Source organism: Urocampus carinirostris, chromosome 10 (assembly GCF_059441175.1).
Source record: "Urocampus carinirostris isolate Australia breed hairy pipefish chromosome 10, RoL_Ucar_1.0, whole genome shotgun sequence".
NCBI classification, from domain to species: domain Eukaryota; kingdom Metazoa; phylum Chordata; class Actinopteri; order Syngnathiformes; family Syngnathidae; genus Urocampus; species Urocampus carinirostris.
Genome location: NC_142358.1, coordinates 18,317,914 through 18,336,509, shown reverse-complemented (window position 1 = coordinate 18,336,509; position 18,596 = coordinate 18,317,914). Strand labels below are relative to the sequence as shown.

The following is an 18,596-nucleotide window of genomic DNA, read 5'->3' as shown; positions in this document are numbered from 1 at the left end:
ACCCTGAACTGGTTAACTACATTTTTAACTAGTGAAAATGTATTAGGAAAAAACAATACTTAAAACAAATTGTTAAAAGCAAAAAGAAAATAAAGTAACCCCTTGCTATAGCGCTTATTATGGTTTCTCTGTTTTATGGATTCTCATCGTGCATTATGTTCTGCATTCTGAGAGTAGGTATTGGTAAAAAAAAACAAAAAAACGATTGCATGTACAGTATACAGTACTTTTATTTGTAAAATGACCGGTTTGATTTCAATGCATATTAGAGTAATTAATGGAATAATAATCATAAAAACGGTTCGACTTACAGATTTCACCTATCACAGTTCTTATTGTAACCCGTGTGATAAACAAGGGTATACTGTAGCGTCGATGATTTATTGTTTTCTTTGCCGCCTCACAGAAAACTCTCAAAACACTCTAGCATCTTTCGTCAATATTGTGAATAGTTTCGTTTTGAGTGTGAAGAAAGTGCAAATAAATGCAAGGCGGAGACACGGAGGAAGTCTCGCCTCCAAGTGTCCTTTCCCGGGGCCAGCCGATCAATCCTTTGAGCCTCAAGAGCCCCTTTAACGCAGCCGCAGTATTGACACAAGCATCCATACCCGACCAAACTTATCACACTATTAAAGCCATTAAGTCTTATCCGGAACACGCGGCGCTCCTATTGTGCTGATCACAAGCTAACAGCAACAAACTTGCATGCAATTAGCATTAATATTTTTTTTCTTTCCTCACATTAGACCCAAAAAAAAAGCACAATCACACACGCGGACGCACGCGAAAACACGCGCCTCTAATTGTATTGCATCTGCGTGGTTTCCCCTCAGTAATGCTGGCAATTAGACAGGCTGTGTAATTACACCGTCCTTGTTAAACAGTTAATTCCTGTAATTACAAAACGCGCCAATAGTTCTTTGTGTGCCGTGCCGCACGCAGGAAGATGGGAAGACGCCTATGGAAAGTCTTTGTGCGATTAAAATGCGTATGCACGTTCGTGTTTGTGAAGGAGCAAACGCGCGTGTCTGTGTGTGCCCAAATGCAAAAGACTATTAATGATGCGGGCCAATAGACGACTGAAAATGATTTGTTTTGTAGGGAAGGTTGGAACTGTTGCTTTGTCACTCACATGGTTCAAATGTGCTTGGATGCAAAGTTAGGCAAACCTAGGTGCGACAAAAAACATTCGCCAAACAAAACTCTATGCACTCTACTCACTTAAGTTCAGAAGACCATTGTTCTGTCGAAACGTCCTATCCTCTCGGGACGTCCTACCGTAGGCTGGTCTGACAGCAGCAATTTTGTTTTCTTTATAATCAAGTTAAAACACCAAAACTTACGCTCAAAATTATTGCAAACAGAACTTTTACTGATGATATAAAGTAAGGGTGGGCATGCATACATACACCGTGTGATTACCGTCGTCAAAAACCCCATGTTAACAAGCTACTACAGAAAAACATGCCAGGCTTAAAAGCTACATCGGAAAACAGTATTTCGAAGCAGTATAAGAGTCGAGTATTACTGAAGAAAAACGAAAATGATAAGCACTCCCCTCTTCCGAAGGCAGAAATCACTATCAGCATTGAACGCATGCACACAGGCAATTGATAGGAAATTTCAGAACACTATACATTCACAACAACCTTTACACTTGCAGAGCCATGTGAGTTGTCTTAAGCTCTCCCATCCTTTGCCTACATTACAATGTGATAGAGAGGAGACCAAGTACCGCAACTATGGCAGCTTTGATATCAAGAAAATTCGCTTGTTACATGAGTAATTTGTCTGATCCTGGAACAAATTAAGAACCAATGTAGTGTATTTCTTTGCTTCGTCAGCCATAGGCAGGATTTTTGTTGCAAAACGTTTACGATCGAGTTGTTTTTGATAGTTTTAGACTGAACGAGTATCTGACAGCCCTGCTCCTGTGGATTATTCAGTCAAGCTTATAAATGAAAATATCTACACAGACCACCCTTTGATAAAGCCGCCGTAGCTATTGCCACATCGGTTGGGTAAATACAAGGAATGGTAATGGCCCCAGACAGTCAATAGTGACCAAGTTCATGGCAAGAATGCGTTGCTAACCTTTGCTGCAGTTGCTGTCTCCCTCCAGCAGGGGACTCCAGGGCGGGTCCCCTTGACTGGCAAAGGCGCGCATGTGCAGGTAGCTGATGGTGAGCCGGATGACGGAGGCCTTGTCCAGCTGGCTGGTGATGGCACCGGGCAGGGGAAGCATCTTGGCCAGCTCGAAGAACTCAAAGTTCTCCTTCCCGCGTCTCGAACGGGCCGCATTACGCGACTTCTCTTTGCGCAGGTTCTGCAGACTGTGCAAAGGAAGGCGCACAATCAAAGATGGATAGCAGATGAAACAAAAAGTAGGACTGAAAAGGACTGAAATTGCTCAATGTAAATCGTATGTTCAAGAAGATATAAACACACCCATGTTTGTAAAAAAGTAAAAGTTCTAACACCGTTTGTGATTTTGGAACAGTAACACGCCATATTGTTTTGTTTTAGTATATGTGCTATGCCCCCGCGACCCTACTAAGGAAAGGCGGTGCAGATAATGGATGGATGGAAGGATGGATATGTGCTATGCACCCTATGCCCCCACGATGTCATTTAAAACAGTGGTCTGCAATCTTTTCTGTACCACAGACTGGTTGCATGTCTGACAATATTCTAACTCCATAAAATTTTCAATTAATATTATTTATTTTAATATAATATGAGTAACAATAACAATAACAACGTATTAATACTAAGCTTAAATCCACTGTGAAATCACTAGACTATTAGGGATCTAAATGACACTAATGGGACCATGATGTACAGTGTTGTAAAAATAGTGTAATGATAAGATAAAATCTAATGCCTTTTTGCTGGACGCCAAAAAGAAATCTGCAGGCTCAAGAGTGTTCTCCTTTTCGGGCTTCAGTGCTGTTGAAGGCTCTGCCTCCTGAGGAGAGTTGCAACCTCAGTGGAAGTGTTTAAATCTAGACTATAGACACACTTTTATATTTTAGAGTTTCTGTGTGTTGACGACCTCATTCTTTTGTTTCCTGTCCTTTTTGGCTGCCTGTCTGAAGGCAGAGTGAGGCAGGGAATGAACCGGGATGAGTCAGCGAACCAGCACCTGAAGTATCATCTGCATTAACCAGCTGGCTGAGATGGAAACACGTGTTGTCGCTGTCTGAACTATTTTACTTATTACCTATGTTTGTTACTGATGTTGACAATGTTTAGTGTAATATTACCCAATATAACATGCGTTGCAGCCTGGTCATTCTGGAAGGGGAATTATCTCTTGTGTGGCCCCTTCTCAACATTTCTTATTTTCCTCATGCCGAGGAGGCTTCTGACAGGGGTTTAGTAGTTATGGTCTTTGCAGTCCTTTTTGTGATATGGGATATACAAATAAATGTGACTTGACTTCAGATCAGTATTGGTAAGTAGAATAGAGTTCTCAGGTCTGTTCAAAAAATGTTGATTTGCTTTAGAAAGATTGAAGACACAATGTTGTCCTGTCTTTTCCATTGTTGTCACACTTCTAATTTAAATAGATAAGGCATTTCTTATCTTCGTCAGCCATAGGGAGCACTTTTGTTCGAAAACATACGCGATCATAGTGTTTTGGATCTTTGTTAGCTAAACGGGTACCCGGCGGTCCTGCTCATCAGAATCATTCAGTCAGCCGATAGATAAAAACACATACGCCGACCACCTGTTGGTGAAGCGGCTCTACGGATAAATGAGCCGCCGCCGCGCCAATCCGAATGCCATTCGGGTAAATACAAGGAATGGTAATGGCCCCCGCTGCAATTCAAGTGAAACAATCTGTATTGTGACCCATCTCCAGCAGATTGGCCCGGTAATTACACACAAACTCCCTTCATCTGTCTACCGCAGCGCAGTCCGAATAATGCCATTTGCTTTCAAATCCATACGTGCACGCATGTACACACACACACGCGTTTTCCTCACTTTGCCTCCCACTTCGCCTCACCCTCATCTGGTCCCGGGCTGGTGAGCCGGGGCCTTGATTGAGGGATCAATAGGAGAAGGAGGAGCGCAGTGACAGAAAGGGCGAGAGGGGGGAGGATGTCGGAGGGGGCCGGGCTCAGGTAGCCTGTCTCTCTGATTGGGTATTGACTCTCCTCAATGGGGCCTGAGCGCTGGAATTATGTTGTCACCGCCACTTCACAATTTGTGTCGCCGCTGTGCACAAGGCTAAGGTGTGTGTGCGTGTTTGCATGGTGCGCTTTCGTTCCTCGCCGGTGTTTGATTCTTATCCTGCTGAAATTACGAGACGGCTGAACATTGTGTTTGTACCACGATAAAAATACCCTAGTTGCATTTCTTTTTGCCGTTGTCCAATACACTGGTGGGCAACCACTGGGTCGCGGACCGGTACCGGGCCGTGGGTCACTTAAGAAAACAAGACTTGTTTTTGCCCACACCACATATATTCGTGTGCACAAGCATTTTAAGTTAGGGTCTGCGTAAGTTTCGAGGTTTTACTGTAGTATATTGCCATAATTGAGCAATGATTGATCAGTCGAATAATATTGCTGATCCTGTTTGCTCAGCATTGGATACAACCGTGATCGAACCCGGATCACATAGGTAAGAGCACCAAATTCTAACCACAAAGTCACTAGGTTTATCCACAACACAGAAAAAGGCATTCAAGTTGATCTCATCATTACAGTATATTAACTCACAGTGTACATTATGGGAAATAGTTCACCAGAGACAATGTTGTACAACGTGGCACTGTGAGTCAATATACTGTGATGATGAGATAAAATGTAATGCATTTACCTATGTCATCTAGTGTCCCTAGTGTTCTAATGAATACACAGTGGCTAAGGGCTTATTACGATTATGGTTACCACTAATATTATTATTGGGCCAACCCACAAGAATGTTATCAGACATTAAACTAGTCTGTGGTACAGAAAAGTTAAAGTCATGTTTATTTGTATAGACCTTAATCACAAGAAGTCTCAAAAGGCTGTAAAGACTACAGACCATTATTACACCCTCCCCTAATCTAAAACCTACACAAGGGTAAGGAAAAACTCAAAACCTCATCATGAGGAAAATGAAGAAACCTTGAGAAGGGAATGCAATGAGGTACTCTCCCTTCCAGGATGACCAAGCTGCAATGGATGTTGCAAGGGCATCAACAAACGATACACAGACGTCGTGAACATGAAATATACGTCATTCAAAAAGCTATAGAATAGAAGTGTGTTTTAAGCCTAGAGGGCAGAGCATTCCACAGCACCGGGGCCAGAATGGAGGACGCTCTCCAACCTGCGGATCTCTTCTTGACCTATGGGATAACTAATACACCAGTGTTTTCAGAACGAAGGCTTTGAGCAGGAACATAGGGGGAATTAAATCTGTAATATATAAATGGGAAAGTCCATGCATAATTTTGTAAAGTACCACTGGTCTAATACACTGGTTCTGGAGGTAAAGAAATGGACGTGATTCAAAAGTCTTTAAAGCAAGGATCTCAAACTCTATGTACTTGGGGCTGCCAGGGCTAGGTTCTGGATGAGATTGGGCTGAAGTGGGTTTTCATTTAAAATGTTTGCACTGCTCTCAAATACCTTGTTAAAAATGCTACACAAGATACAATCTAAAAATATAAATGCATTAAGAGTTAACATGAAAATAAATCAGTCAGTAATAAATAAATCCATAAGTTGTGTTGGCTGCACTTACATCAAAGGGACAGTGCGTATTATTTGGCTACTAGATGTTGCTTGTGTAGTGCAACCAGATATGAGTGCTGAAAAGCAAAAGAAAGAATACAATCTGAGGAGCCTCAAAGTGACCACACCAATGTTCCCTCTAATTTTCCACGAGTCTGAGCGTTCACACAAAGATGGTGGGCAACGCTTGAAACAACAGTGAGCCACCATAATCCCAAGTGTGGCAAGATAATTAATTATCAAACATGTCCAAAACTTGACATCAAGTTACATTTTGCTGAGTTTCCGGCAATGCAACATTATTTTTCTCTTTTGAATGAATTGACTCATGTACTTGTACGGCCTACATACGTCATTTGTTCTTACAATTTTTTCACAAGATATCCATTTCTTTTTATTTCCTGATATATTTTGTCGCATAATATTAACATTTTTGGGGGCTTATTTAGTCGGTTCTAAGATACAGAACTGTACTTAATCACATTTCTTAGTGGAAGTCCAAGTTTGGCAACACGATTCACCTGACATGATTGGAAATTATTTGAGCGCAAACTTTTTATTCTTTTTTTGGTGTTTTTTTTCTACTTTTTTTTTTAAATTCCTTTAAAAAAAATCTCATTGTGTTTATTTTTTCCGAGCTGTTACTTTTTTCTTTTTGTTTTCTATTTACTTCTTTCCTACATTTCTTTCTTTTCTTTTTTTCTGGCTTTTTTTCTAAATTTTTCCTTCTTTTTTCTCTACCCTTTGTTTCTTTTTTTTCTGAGCTTTTCATTACTTTTTCATTTTGGTATTTTTTTCTTTTTTGTTCTATTCCTCCCTTCCTTTAAGTCATTTTGTGCATAATTTTACTTAATATTTGGTCATGTTGGGATTAAAGAAGCAAAAATAACCTGAAGAGCCGTTTAGGACCCTTTTTAGTGAGCTGAGCCGAAGAAGCCTGTTCTCGACACACTCTACTAACTTTACTCAACTTTGTTCGACTTCAAAATACCGCATTTAGGACACAACGTCAGGGGAACCCGTGTATTTTTACCTTAATGCACTGTAACTTTGACTTAAGTCGCTTCTTAATAAGTAATTTTGAGCCCTCATTTTTGTGCGCTGGCTAGATTTTCTTGTGCGCCGAGAATGTGCGAGCAGTGCACAGTTGCGCACGCGCGCAGCTTAGAGGGAACACTGGACCACACCATACCAATTTTCTTTCTATTTCTTTGGCCAGCCTTGTGCGAGGTTTTTTGTTTTTTTAGGGCACCCGTAGCAGCAAAATGGCGGACAATTGTGTCATGTCCTTCTAGGTGAGGCTAAAGATATGCGAAATAAATGCAAATTTCTCATAACAATAGATTTTAGTTTTTTAAATTTTACCACCGGGTGTATTTTAATAATACACATTGACACTTTAAGATTTCACAATAAGGCGGGTGCCGCAAACTATCATGACATGGGCCACAATTGGCCCCCAGGCTGTGATTTTGACACCCTTGCTTTGAAGGACACTAGATGTCCCTGTATTGTGTAGTACAAACCAAACCGAAACAATGCAAGTTTATTTGAAAGTTCATTTAGGTTAAAAAGTTAATAACACATTTCTAATGTTGTGTAATTAAAATGAGCAGCACGGCGGCGCAGGGGTTAGCGCGTGTGCGGCACAGTTCTAGGGTCTTGGGAACCTCCTGTGTGGGTTCAAATCCAGCTACCGGACTTCCTGTGCGGAGTTTGTATGTTCTCTCCGTGCTTGCGTGGGTTTCCTCCAGGCACTCCGGTTTCCTCCCACATTCCAAAGACATGCATATAAAGTGGCTTGCCCCAAATTGTCCCTAGGTGTGAATGTCCCTGGGTGCCCTGCGAATGGCTGGCAACCAGTTCAGGGTGTCCCTTGCCCACTGCCCAATGATTGCTGGGATCTAAGCGGTGCAGCTAATGAGATAATGAGATTAGATAATTAAAATGTGTACATTTTCACAGTGGAAATTGTACAAAACATTATGATCATGGACGCCGTAGATCAGGGGTGCCCAAGCTTATTCTGCCTGTGGACTACATATAAATTAGACATGTCCAAATGATCTATATATATATATATATATATATATATATATATATATATATATATATATATATATTCATATGAATAGTGTGTGGACTTGCGCGTGTGTGTGTGTTAGCCCATTGTATCATCTCATTATACAGCCACGACCCCAACCACAGAGAACAATCGATACCTAGATATTGATTCTGCTTAGTTTTTATATCCGCCCCTAACTGACTTCCCATTAATAATTCCTGCTAAATTTGCTTAATCTCCTGCCAAAGGGGCGCAGATTGGCGGTGCCAGCTCGATTGACAGGGTGACCAAGAATACGCCTCAGATTTTTGAAGCGCTCTTGTCTTCCCGGGGCTGGCACTGCATCGATACAGTTTGTTTTCTGCGTGTCGATGGGCGCGTTTCACCTTGCGTGGATGAATTCATAGGCATGCGCCGAGGCTTAAATGGTATCATTCAATTTATGTGTGTGTGTGTGTTGTCTCACCAGGGTAGGGTAGGAGGTTTGGCCAGAAGTCCTTGCAGGAAATCCCATTCCACGCTCACGCACTTCCCCTCACTGACAAAGGGCATGGCGGCCATCCTTTTCCCGTTGTGTCACCCGTGCCGCTGTTAACGAAGGCTCTGATTGGCGGGCGATGGCACAGACTTGGACCTGGATGGAGAAAATATTTGGTTAAGGGCACAATTGGATAAGGAGCCATTGGGGCCAAAGCCAACAGAATGGCAAGTGCCATTTGGAGCGTTTTTTTCATGCTTTCCTTTTTTATCGTTATTCAATAATTTCAGTGCCATCTGGCTCTTGATTATCCTTCAGTGGCCTCAGCAAGATATGGACCTAACAATCATCCACATAACAGAGGAACTTACTACCATATGTTCTAAAAATAGCACCAAAGGGCAGCCGATACAATTGAAACAGATATGTCTGGAGGATTGAACCTTGTTGGACGCCAAATGACAATTGTCCAATGAAATGAATGCAAAATCATGGCTTTGTGAAACGATTTAATGCTTCGATTGATTGGGTTTTGATGTGGTACAACTCCATTAAAATGCATGATTGTTTTTTTTTTAAACTTTATTTATATAGTGTATGAATACAATTACTAATATTGCGTAATTCCCTTACCAATAGTAGACAATTCAACTATTCTTATTTTAGTTTTACTGATATTTGATGTGAATACAATCGCCAATATTGAAAATGTTTTATTTTCAGACAAATAAAAGACGGGTCAACAAGCCAGCAAGTTTGATTCAAATCACTATTAAAACATATTTTCCCTTAAAATCCACACCGTTATTAAAAAATATCAAATGGAAAAAGCATTAATTCAAATGTTCTTGTGCTGTGCAAATATTGTAATGTATGCCCAGATAGTGTCATATTCATATTTTCCACCTATTGGCTACATTAGTTATATGGTCGGTAACGTTCAGATCTCTTTTTTAACACAGCGGGAGTTTTATAGGATCTTTTCACCTCCGAATTGATGAATTTAAAAGACATATATAAGTGAAAACAGGCAAAGAGCACTCTGACCTCCTGTGCAAAAAATCCACAGCAGGAGAAATCATTCATCAGCCGTAAAAGAAATCTTATTTGTGCATTAATCTCCAACTATTAGACCAGCTAGAAAGGCCTACTCTAAAAATGCCTTGGCAGATAACTCAAAATCTGATTTCCCGAAAAGTGGTGGTTTTGGAGATGCAAGGATAGTGCCAGACAGTGATGATCTAATTCATTGCGGACCATTTGTAACCTTGAATGACGTAAACCGAAGCTCTCTCAAAGCAAGTCACTGTAAATTAAATTTTCCATTATTTTTCTTGATGAAGGTTGGATTTGAGAGAAAAGCTCGTTACATTAAAGCCTTAAAAAGTCACAATAAAAAAAAAGTCCTTCTGTCAAACATCAGCACATTTTCATCCCTGCTCATCAACCACACACTTCCTACACCCCCGAGTTGCCTTCTCCATCCCCTCTGTGCTATGTTGACATTTAAAGGGCTTGTGTGGCCCCTAGCGCCAGCGAGTCATGCCCTTGGGCATGAAATGCCTTCTCTCGTTCCCGCTCTCCACTCAAACTGTGGCCGAGCTGGATTAACTCACCGCAGTGTGGGGAGCCGGACCAGATTGACAGTCAATGGAGCTGTGTGGTCCAACGTAAGAATATATGCGCGACAAGCTCTTGGACCGCGTTCAACGACAGCAGAGTCAAATGGATTGGTTGTTGAACAGGGACGTTGGGTCACTGGCTGCCGTCCAAACTCTCGTTTGACATCCCCATGTCTTAGATCATTTCAATCCATACATAGATCTGAAGTAGTGTGCAGTATCTTTGCAGGTGCCATGTGAATGTTAAAGTCCATTCCCACAAAATAATCATTTGAATAGTTGAAATATATGTTTGAAAATTGAAGAAATACGATTTCCCACAGCCTTTGGCTTTAACCTGACAATCTTTTTTCTTTTCTGGTGATTTGTTAATTCTGTAATGAAGAAAAATAAACGAAATACAACAACAACATAGGTGATTATTCACTTATTACAGATTTGAGAGATGGAGCTAGATGGCTACACACCAACTGGTTGGCAGAAATTAAACTGCAATCAGAGCAGAAAGCAATATATAAGACAATAGAGTGGAATCCGAGATGTACAGTTGGCAGACGGCCAGTCTGAGCTCGGCCCTGTCCCTCAGACAAAGGCCAGATGGGTGAGGAGGATGAAGCTCACCTGCGCCCATATTATGTACGATTAGAAATAGATGATGAATGGGTGGATCGACAGATGCAAAAACAGGTTATGCTTCACCACGCTACACTGGTATGATATTAAGTTATACAGTCTGATCCAGATAGACTATTTGTTTGTTATTTTACAAATGTAGAAAAACAAAAAATATATAATTGATTATTCAAACAGAAAATGTAGGGTCATGGTTGACATGTACAGATCCTTTTATATTCCTGAAAAATGTGTTAGCCTTTCTCTTCCCTTCTGTGTTCCAACAGATAATAAAAATGCAGTAGCAGTAACTTGAGGTGAAGTAAGAAGGATGGGCACTGCCAGGCTGTACTTGCCCAGGACACACCGTGGAAGATGGTGCCCCTAAGACTCTTGTGGTTTGGGAATACACCCAAGACAGTTATAAAAAAAATATGTTTTGATGCATACGTAGGGATGTCAGGTTTTTCTATTCAGGCCATTGGTCTTTGGCATCTATGTTGGTGCTTTTCTTATATTTAATTGGAAGTTGTGGATAAGTGTTTTTATGGGTGTCAGACAAATAGCTTGAACAGGATTTTTTCAAACCAATAGTAAACAAATGATCGTTTATTGGAGTGATGTACCTTGAAAGGTAATGGAACATCTATAACATTGAGAAGAGCAGGAACTCAGAGATCTGGTCAATCACTTGGACGAAGGATCAACCCCATATGGGATGGGAATCAGCACAGAAAAAAAAGTAATAACCAACAACATCCAAGGTATCGCCCAAAACATCACCATCAACCGCCAAGAGCTTGAACCTGTCACCTAATTTATGTATATTGGAGTTTTCATATCATAAGAAGGGTCAGGACCTGAACTCATTGCCAGGATGGCTTAAACAACAGTCACACTTGCTAGATTAAAACTAATCTTGAGAGACAAGAACAGTGCAGTGAAATCAAAGATCAGATCCATGCAATTTTGCCAATTGTTCACAAACGAAAACTGCATCGGTATGGTCACGTCACAAGATCATCAAGACATGCCAAGATCATTTTCCAGGGTGTAGCCCAAGGGGGCTGAAGAAGAAGACATAAAAAGAACTGCGCCAAAAACTTCAAGGAAGGGACAGGTGCCAATTTTGCCACAACCCAAATTCAGGCCAGGAGACATCAACAGTGTAGAGAGCTGTCCAGAGTTGTGTCCTCAGTGGTGCCCTGATGACCCATGCGGTTAAAAGGTCCATGAACCGTGAGTTCAAGTAGACGTAAAATGGAAACAAAAAATTAACCATTGCATACTGAGTCGTACCATTTTGAACCCTATCCTAAAACAACCATTTCCATCGTTTCTTACCAACATATGGAAAAAAGTATCAAAGTGCCTTTTCAAGTGATTTACAGCTGTAGTGTTTTTTTAAAGAATGGTCTTTGGGCAACCAGAATGGGAGAACCCAACAACGAACCCCAACAGTATTAGCACTGCAGACGTTATCTTAAAGAGAAAAGTCCGCTCCCAGGACTCCTACATAATGTCCTGACTAACTTTGAAGGCTTATTGTGCTCAGCGGTCACCGTGATTATTGGACTATTTCTCTCTGTGTGCTGCAGGGGAGACAGGGTCAAGCGGCGGGAAGCGCCTTCCTGTTGAACAGCATTCACCTCTGTCACCTTCTCTATCTCAGTGGGATAAACACACATCAAGTACAGTGCGATGAAGATCAGAGGGAAGAGTTTTAATTTGAGCGGCTCGCAAACACAGGCGTGGAATTTTCCCCATTAAATGCTCCTTTTGTTTATCTCCTAATTGACCTTATCTACGCCTGTCTGATCTCTCGCTCCATCTTTCTGTCCCGGCGCAATCTTTCCCATCTCCCGATTCTATCCGGGTCGTAATGGACAGGGGGCCTCCACAGGTAATTATTCAATCAGCCTCATAACCTTGTGGCGGTCTGGGCAGGCCCATTAACGCACTCGCCCAAATGGAGCCGGCCACTTTGACGAGGTGGGGGGATGAACGTCGGCTTTGCCGTCAGGAGGGCGCTACAATCTGCCGCGTTGTCCCCTTAAAGGGAACATTTGAGAAGCGGAGCGGGGGCTTTTTGAAGCGCTCGGCGCTAGAATGCGCCTTTTGCCAGGAGCTGTCGGGATCAACCGGCATCAAGTGCGACCGCAGGTGTTTTTAGTGTGTCGCCGGGGCCGCTGCATATTCATGGAGACGTGACCCCGTAGCGCTGCGCTCTCTCGGCACTGCGGCCAGCTTTCGCAGGCGCTCGATTCGCTTTGGCTCGGGTTCTTGTTTATTTTCTGCGTGGACATTTTAATTAGGGCCTCCAGCTGTCAGAGGTTTGTTAGTGCGCCCCTCCTCTCCGCCAGGTCTGGCCATCCCTGCGGGGAGGCAGCGACGTCATGCAAATGAACACATTTGAGTCAAACGGCACGCAAGCCGACAATGGCCCCTTACCGCCACGCCATGGGCTCCCCGAGGTGGAGACATGCTTGTTTTATGCCTCATCTCTCTAAAACCCCCTGAGCTTCCCCACACTTCAACAGAGCCTGGCGGAGACTGACAATGCACTCGCCGCCGTCAGGCAAAAGGTGAAGAGCGGGCGCAAGATAGCCAGAGACGACAATCAATTGTCTCTTCCTTACTGTGAACTACAGATTGTGATTGTGTATTATTTACTAGGAAGATACAGTGGACAGCAGTACTTTAATCAACAATGAAGAGAAAAACAGAGTGTAAAAATATGTCACGAATTGAGAACTGACATTTTATTTTATTTAGGACTGTTTGGCCACTGCTATGGTTAAAAAAAAAACTAATTCATGCTGGTAACTATCCTTTTAAAACTATTTTCTCCCAGTTAGCCAAACCCAGCATTATGAACTGCCAAGGCAATGAAAGCACATGCCAAAAACGATGTTTAAAAACGCTATTATGTCTTTCCTTGTGCATTTGAAGCAAATGTTTAACAGTATGCTTATTTCTATAGATAGCCTACGATACTGTAATAATTAGCGGATTCTTAAGTCATGTTGTGACATTGTTTTGCGTAATCAAATAGGGAAAAAAAACATACAAGTTACCCTGCAATTGAGAAAAAGACAATGCTAGTTTTTGGCATGGAACAAGACGGTTTTAAATGTACAGTAGAATATGACAACGCTTGCTTTCGGGCAAAACAGTAGAAGGCACCAGTTACCAATGGTAATGGTTTAATACAATGTTATTTTTAACCTCTAGAAGAAAATATTTTGCATTATAAGGCAAACTTGAATAAAAACATTATTAATTCACTCATCATGCAATTTATAATAATAAATACAGTGGAACCTCGGTTTTCGAACGCCTCTCAGTTCGTACAAATCCGTTCTCGACCAAAGATTTCGAGAAATTCTTGCTTCGCAGTTCGGTCAAAAAATCGGAGTTCGAACGCCGGTACGCTAGGGCGCGATGCTGAGTGGCGTACGGGTGTTTTAGCCCCTAATTATGCCTCCGAAGAAGGTCGGTGCAAGCAGGACAGGTGAAAAAAAAACAAGTTGTTCGTCCAACTAGTAAATAGTAATAGTAAAGAATAAGGAGGCTGTGAAATCGAGTGATGCGGCTAAGGAAGTTAGCGCTATAAGCAAGCAACTGCCGCAAGTTTTGGAAGAGGTTGAAAAACTTTTGATGATTTTTCTCTCCCCACCGTCCACCACAAAGTTAAGGAATCCTATTTATAATCATTTTTTTGTTTTTACACGTTCATGTTATCTTTTGTACGGAAGATTACGATAACGCGAACGTACGATTAGCCCGGGTTAGCTTTATTATTCGAGGTAAACATTCAGAGTGTTGTAACTGAGCCCAAAATTCAGGGTGTTGGAACGGAGCCCCCTTTCCAATAAAGCGCTGGCCACTTGTGGTGCTAAATGACTTGTAAACGACCTGATTTTTTTATTTTTACACGTTCATGTTAGCGTAATCTTTCGTACAGAAGATTACGATAACGCAAATGTACGATTAGCCTGGGTTAGCTTCATGTTTACGTTAAACATTCATGGTAAACATTCAGGGTGTTGGAACGGATTAAAAACGATTTTACATTACTTTTAATGGGAAAAACGATTTTCGGTGATTGACCAAATCGGTTTTCGAACAGGGTTCTGGCACAGATTATGGTCGAGAACCGAGGTTCCACTGTATGTAATAACACATTTCAGCTTTTACCTATTCAAATCACATCTGTTTTCCCGAAGCAAAATATATATCCATGTTGTATAGTCCTGTTCTTATAGCGCCAGTGTTTAATATTTGACCACTAGATTGCACTGTGTTGTCTAATGCGAACGGAATCCAGTCCTACAGAGCTCATCGTAGCAGTAAGATGCCAACAAAACATGGCGGCAACCGAGGTAAGGATTCCACTATGTAAAGGAAATACACATATCTTAACCTACATTTTTTTAAATAGAAACTAACATTGGTATGATAATCAATGTGTTTTTGCCTAGTATTCAAATTAATGTTTTGTTATTTTTCTAAATTAATGTTTTTGTACCAAAAAAGGCACTCAATGTTACACACTGTCCCTTTAAAGTTATTCAAGTTTGTTACAAATATTATTTGGATCAAACTATATGTTGTAGCCGACCTATGACTTATAGGCAGAAAAATACGTTAATTTGTTTTGGCTTGGTCAACTCGTGCTGCCTCTTTGTCCAGGGGCAACATTTTTTATCCTCTATCCTGCTATACCTATTTATTTTTCATTAGCCTTTTATATTATTGATAATGTGCCCTAGAGCAAGTGGGCACATGAAAAGTACCTAATCGTGTCAATCAATTTCATGACGGTCGTCTCCTGGTCAAGCATGGCAGCATAACAGTTGGTAAAACTTCCTTGTGTGCAGTTTGTATGTTCATCCTTTGCGCTGGATATATGTAAAGTTTAATCAATGTACACGGAAGTAAATTGTTTGTATGTGCCTTGCAGTCGCCGATTGGACAGGAAAGTAGTCCTTTGCATCTTTGTGAAAAGCAAACTGGCATAAGACATGCCGACAATAGACACGGTTTTGTTGCAACAGACCTGGTTTCCCCAAAAGCATGAAGAAAAAGAAAATCAATCATAAACTCGTAAAACCAAGGTCGAGCTGTTCATGCTCAATTCAGCTTTCATTGTAACCAAAAGCATGAAATGAAGTATGGAAAAATCCAAGACCAAAATCCAGTTGAAAATGTGTAGGGAGTGGCCTCTGACATACTGGTGGCAGTTTGGATGCGCTGAATTGATAGCTTTGCACCCAAATGTCCTCAGTGCGCCAGGTTTTGTTCGTCATTAGTTTTTTTGTCTTCTAAAAGTGAAAGTCATGTTAAGCTATGTCATAAGCTAGTTTTACAGAAGACTGAACTAACGTTTTATTCAAAAAATATTTACTGGTCATGATGTATCCTGTCTAATTTTTTTCAGATACATGAACATTTGCATGCGGAATTTGGAAAAAATCATTTGAATACCTTTGTAGACCTTCGCATTCGTTACACAATTGAGCAGACGTTTGTGTAAAATTAAAAAAAAAAGACTTTGTATTTATCTGAGTCTAGATTGGTAGTCAAGATCGATTCTGAGTCAGCAACTACATGATTTTGCAAGATTTCCGATCACATGATTGAATCGTAACCTTAGTTACTATTAGACACAGAGGGGAAAAAGTACCTTGATGGCAGTCTATTTATTTTCTTTCATAGATTTGCAACCCTAGTTTCCAATTATAGTAAGACTTAAAATCTTAAAAGTATTGACTATTTTAGTATTATCATTTAGTAATTAGAATTTAGGCTTGATATTATCTAAGACATATAAGTTTACGTAGAAAATAGGGAAAATAAGTTAAAAAGATATGTCAGGACATACATACATACAGGACAAACATAAATACAAGGTCGTGCTTGGAAACCAACCCATGTTGTAAGCAATGTTCCCTCTAAGTTGTGCGCATGCGCAATCGCGCACTGCCTGCACATTCTCAGCGCACAAGAAAATCTAGCCAGCGCACAAAAATCAGGGCTCGAAATTGCTAATTAAGAAGCGAATTAAGTCAAAGTTACAGTGCATGAAGGTAAAAATACACGGGTTCCCCTGACGCTGTTTTCTAAATGCGGTATTTTGAAGTCAATGTCGAACAAAGTTGAAAAGTAAAGTCAGTAGACTTTTTCAAGAACCGGCTTCTTTGGCTCGGCTCAGTAAAGAGAACCGGCTCTTTTGGGACCCAATCGGCTTGTCAGGTTGTTTTTGCTTCTTTAATCCCTACACGACCAAATATTATGTAAAATTGTGCACATAATGACTTAAAGGATGGGGGAATAGAACAAAAAAGAAAAAAATACCAAAATGAAAAAGTAGTGAAAAGCTGAGAAAAAAGGAACAAAAGGAAGCGAAAAAAGAAGGAGGAATTTAGAAAAAAGCGAGAAAAAAGAAAGAAAGAAAAAAAAGACACAAAGTAAAACATAAAAAGTAACAGCTAGGAAAAAATAAACACAATGAGATTTTTTCAAAGGAATTTAAAAAAAATAGAAAAAAAAACTGGGAAAAAGAAGAAAAGGTTTGTGTTGCATTCAAATGATTTCCAATTATACCAAGTCAATCTTGTTGCCAACATTGTACTTCCACTAAAAAATGTGATTAAATACAGTTCTGTATCTTGCAACTGACAAAATAAGCCCCCAAAAATGTTAGTACAGTATTATGTGTCAAAAAATACCAGGAAAAAAAAATGAAAATCTTGTGAAAGAATTGTTGTAAAAACAAATTACGTTTGTAGGCCGTACAACCTTTGCAATAATACATTAGTCAATTAATTCAAAAGTGAAACATTTTTTTGCATTGCCGGAAACTGAGCAAAATGTAACTTGATGTCAAGTTTTGGACATGTTTAATAATGATTTAGATGCCACACTAGGGATTGCTGTTGCTCGATGTTGTTTCAAGCGTTGCTCACCGACTTTGTGTGAATGTTCAGACCCGTGGAAAATTAGAGGGAACATTGGTTGTAAGTGCACCGTAACAATAGTGCAAATAGTGCATTCACATCTAGCAGCAAATACATTCCGAAAAAGTAGATGTATACAATATTGAATACCAATTTTTCTATACATGTACTATTCATTTTCTCATTCTTGTGCAATCGTTCAGAGTGGAGATGGCTCTGCTTGTATAGTTATTGTAAAGTAGGACAAAAATGCGTACTCATGCAGACATATTAAACGATATTATATATATATTCATAAAACTTTTTTGCAGTGTAATAGTCTGTATTGTGACAATGAATTGTTAAATAAAAGCCTTATGGTATGCACACTGATAATCCAAGCAAATTGTGGCTCGCGTTTTATAATACAAACTGGATTCCGATGAGGTTTACACAAGACATTTTTCAGGCCTTTCTGCGGCATACACAAGCACCATAAGAGCGCCTATAATAATTATGCTAAACCGAAGGTAAAAGCAGAGTCCACATAAAAATGCCATATGAAAGATATTCTGGAGGATAATATTTTAGGCAGACAGTCAATGTCCAATATAAGGCAAGATGTAGCAAAAACACGCTTGGAAATCACACGGACAGAATATTTGATGTTGCTGGTCTTGCAGCTCGGCTTTCATGTTGTTGAGTAGTTATAATTGAGTGTCTGCAGCGTCGGGGGAGATGAAGTTTGGTATTCTGGTTGGAGGGCTAAAAACTACTTATCATGCATTACGGTCCTGCTTGGACCTCTGGATTTGGAAGTCAAAAGAGTTTCTAACGTAGATTTTTTTTTTTTTTCGGACGCTGATCAATCGACAGCTGCTGGACATGACAGCCCCGCCCCTGCGCTCCCCCTCAACCGGAGCGCCCTAAAAGCACGACCTCGTCTTTTAATATTCCATATTCGCACTCCGCTTCTGCGGTTGACCTTGACGACTCGGGGATCATTCCCAATCCAAGGTTCTGGCCAACTCTCTAGGGCCCCGCCTGCCACACTTCTACACCCCCTTGGGTGCCTAGCCCTCCTCCACCGCTAACTTTGCTCCTCCCTTGGCCCCTGCTTGGGTCATTAATTATCTAATG

The 18,596-nt window shown here is 40.7% G+C and overlaps 1 protein-coding gene across 1 annotated transcript in view; it reads right to left on the bottom strand.

Moving 5' to 3' along the window:
- The window catches only part of npas1 (neuronal PAS domain protein 1), a 101,053-nt gene that overhangs the window by 71,163 nt on the left and 11,294 nt on the right, over window positions 1–18,596 (bottom strand). Inside the window, exons 2-3 of the mRNA XM_088345379.1 lie at window positions 8,270–8,437; window positions 2,095–2,333 (exon numbers count right to left, since the gene is read on the bottom strand). Coding sequence (XP_088201505.1) covers window positions 2,095–2,333; window positions 8,270–8,364 — 334 coding nt within the window. The 5' untranslated portion in view covers window positions 8,365–8,437. The remainder of the gene's footprint in view (window positions 1–2,094; window positions 2,334–8,269; window positions 8,438–18,596) is intronic.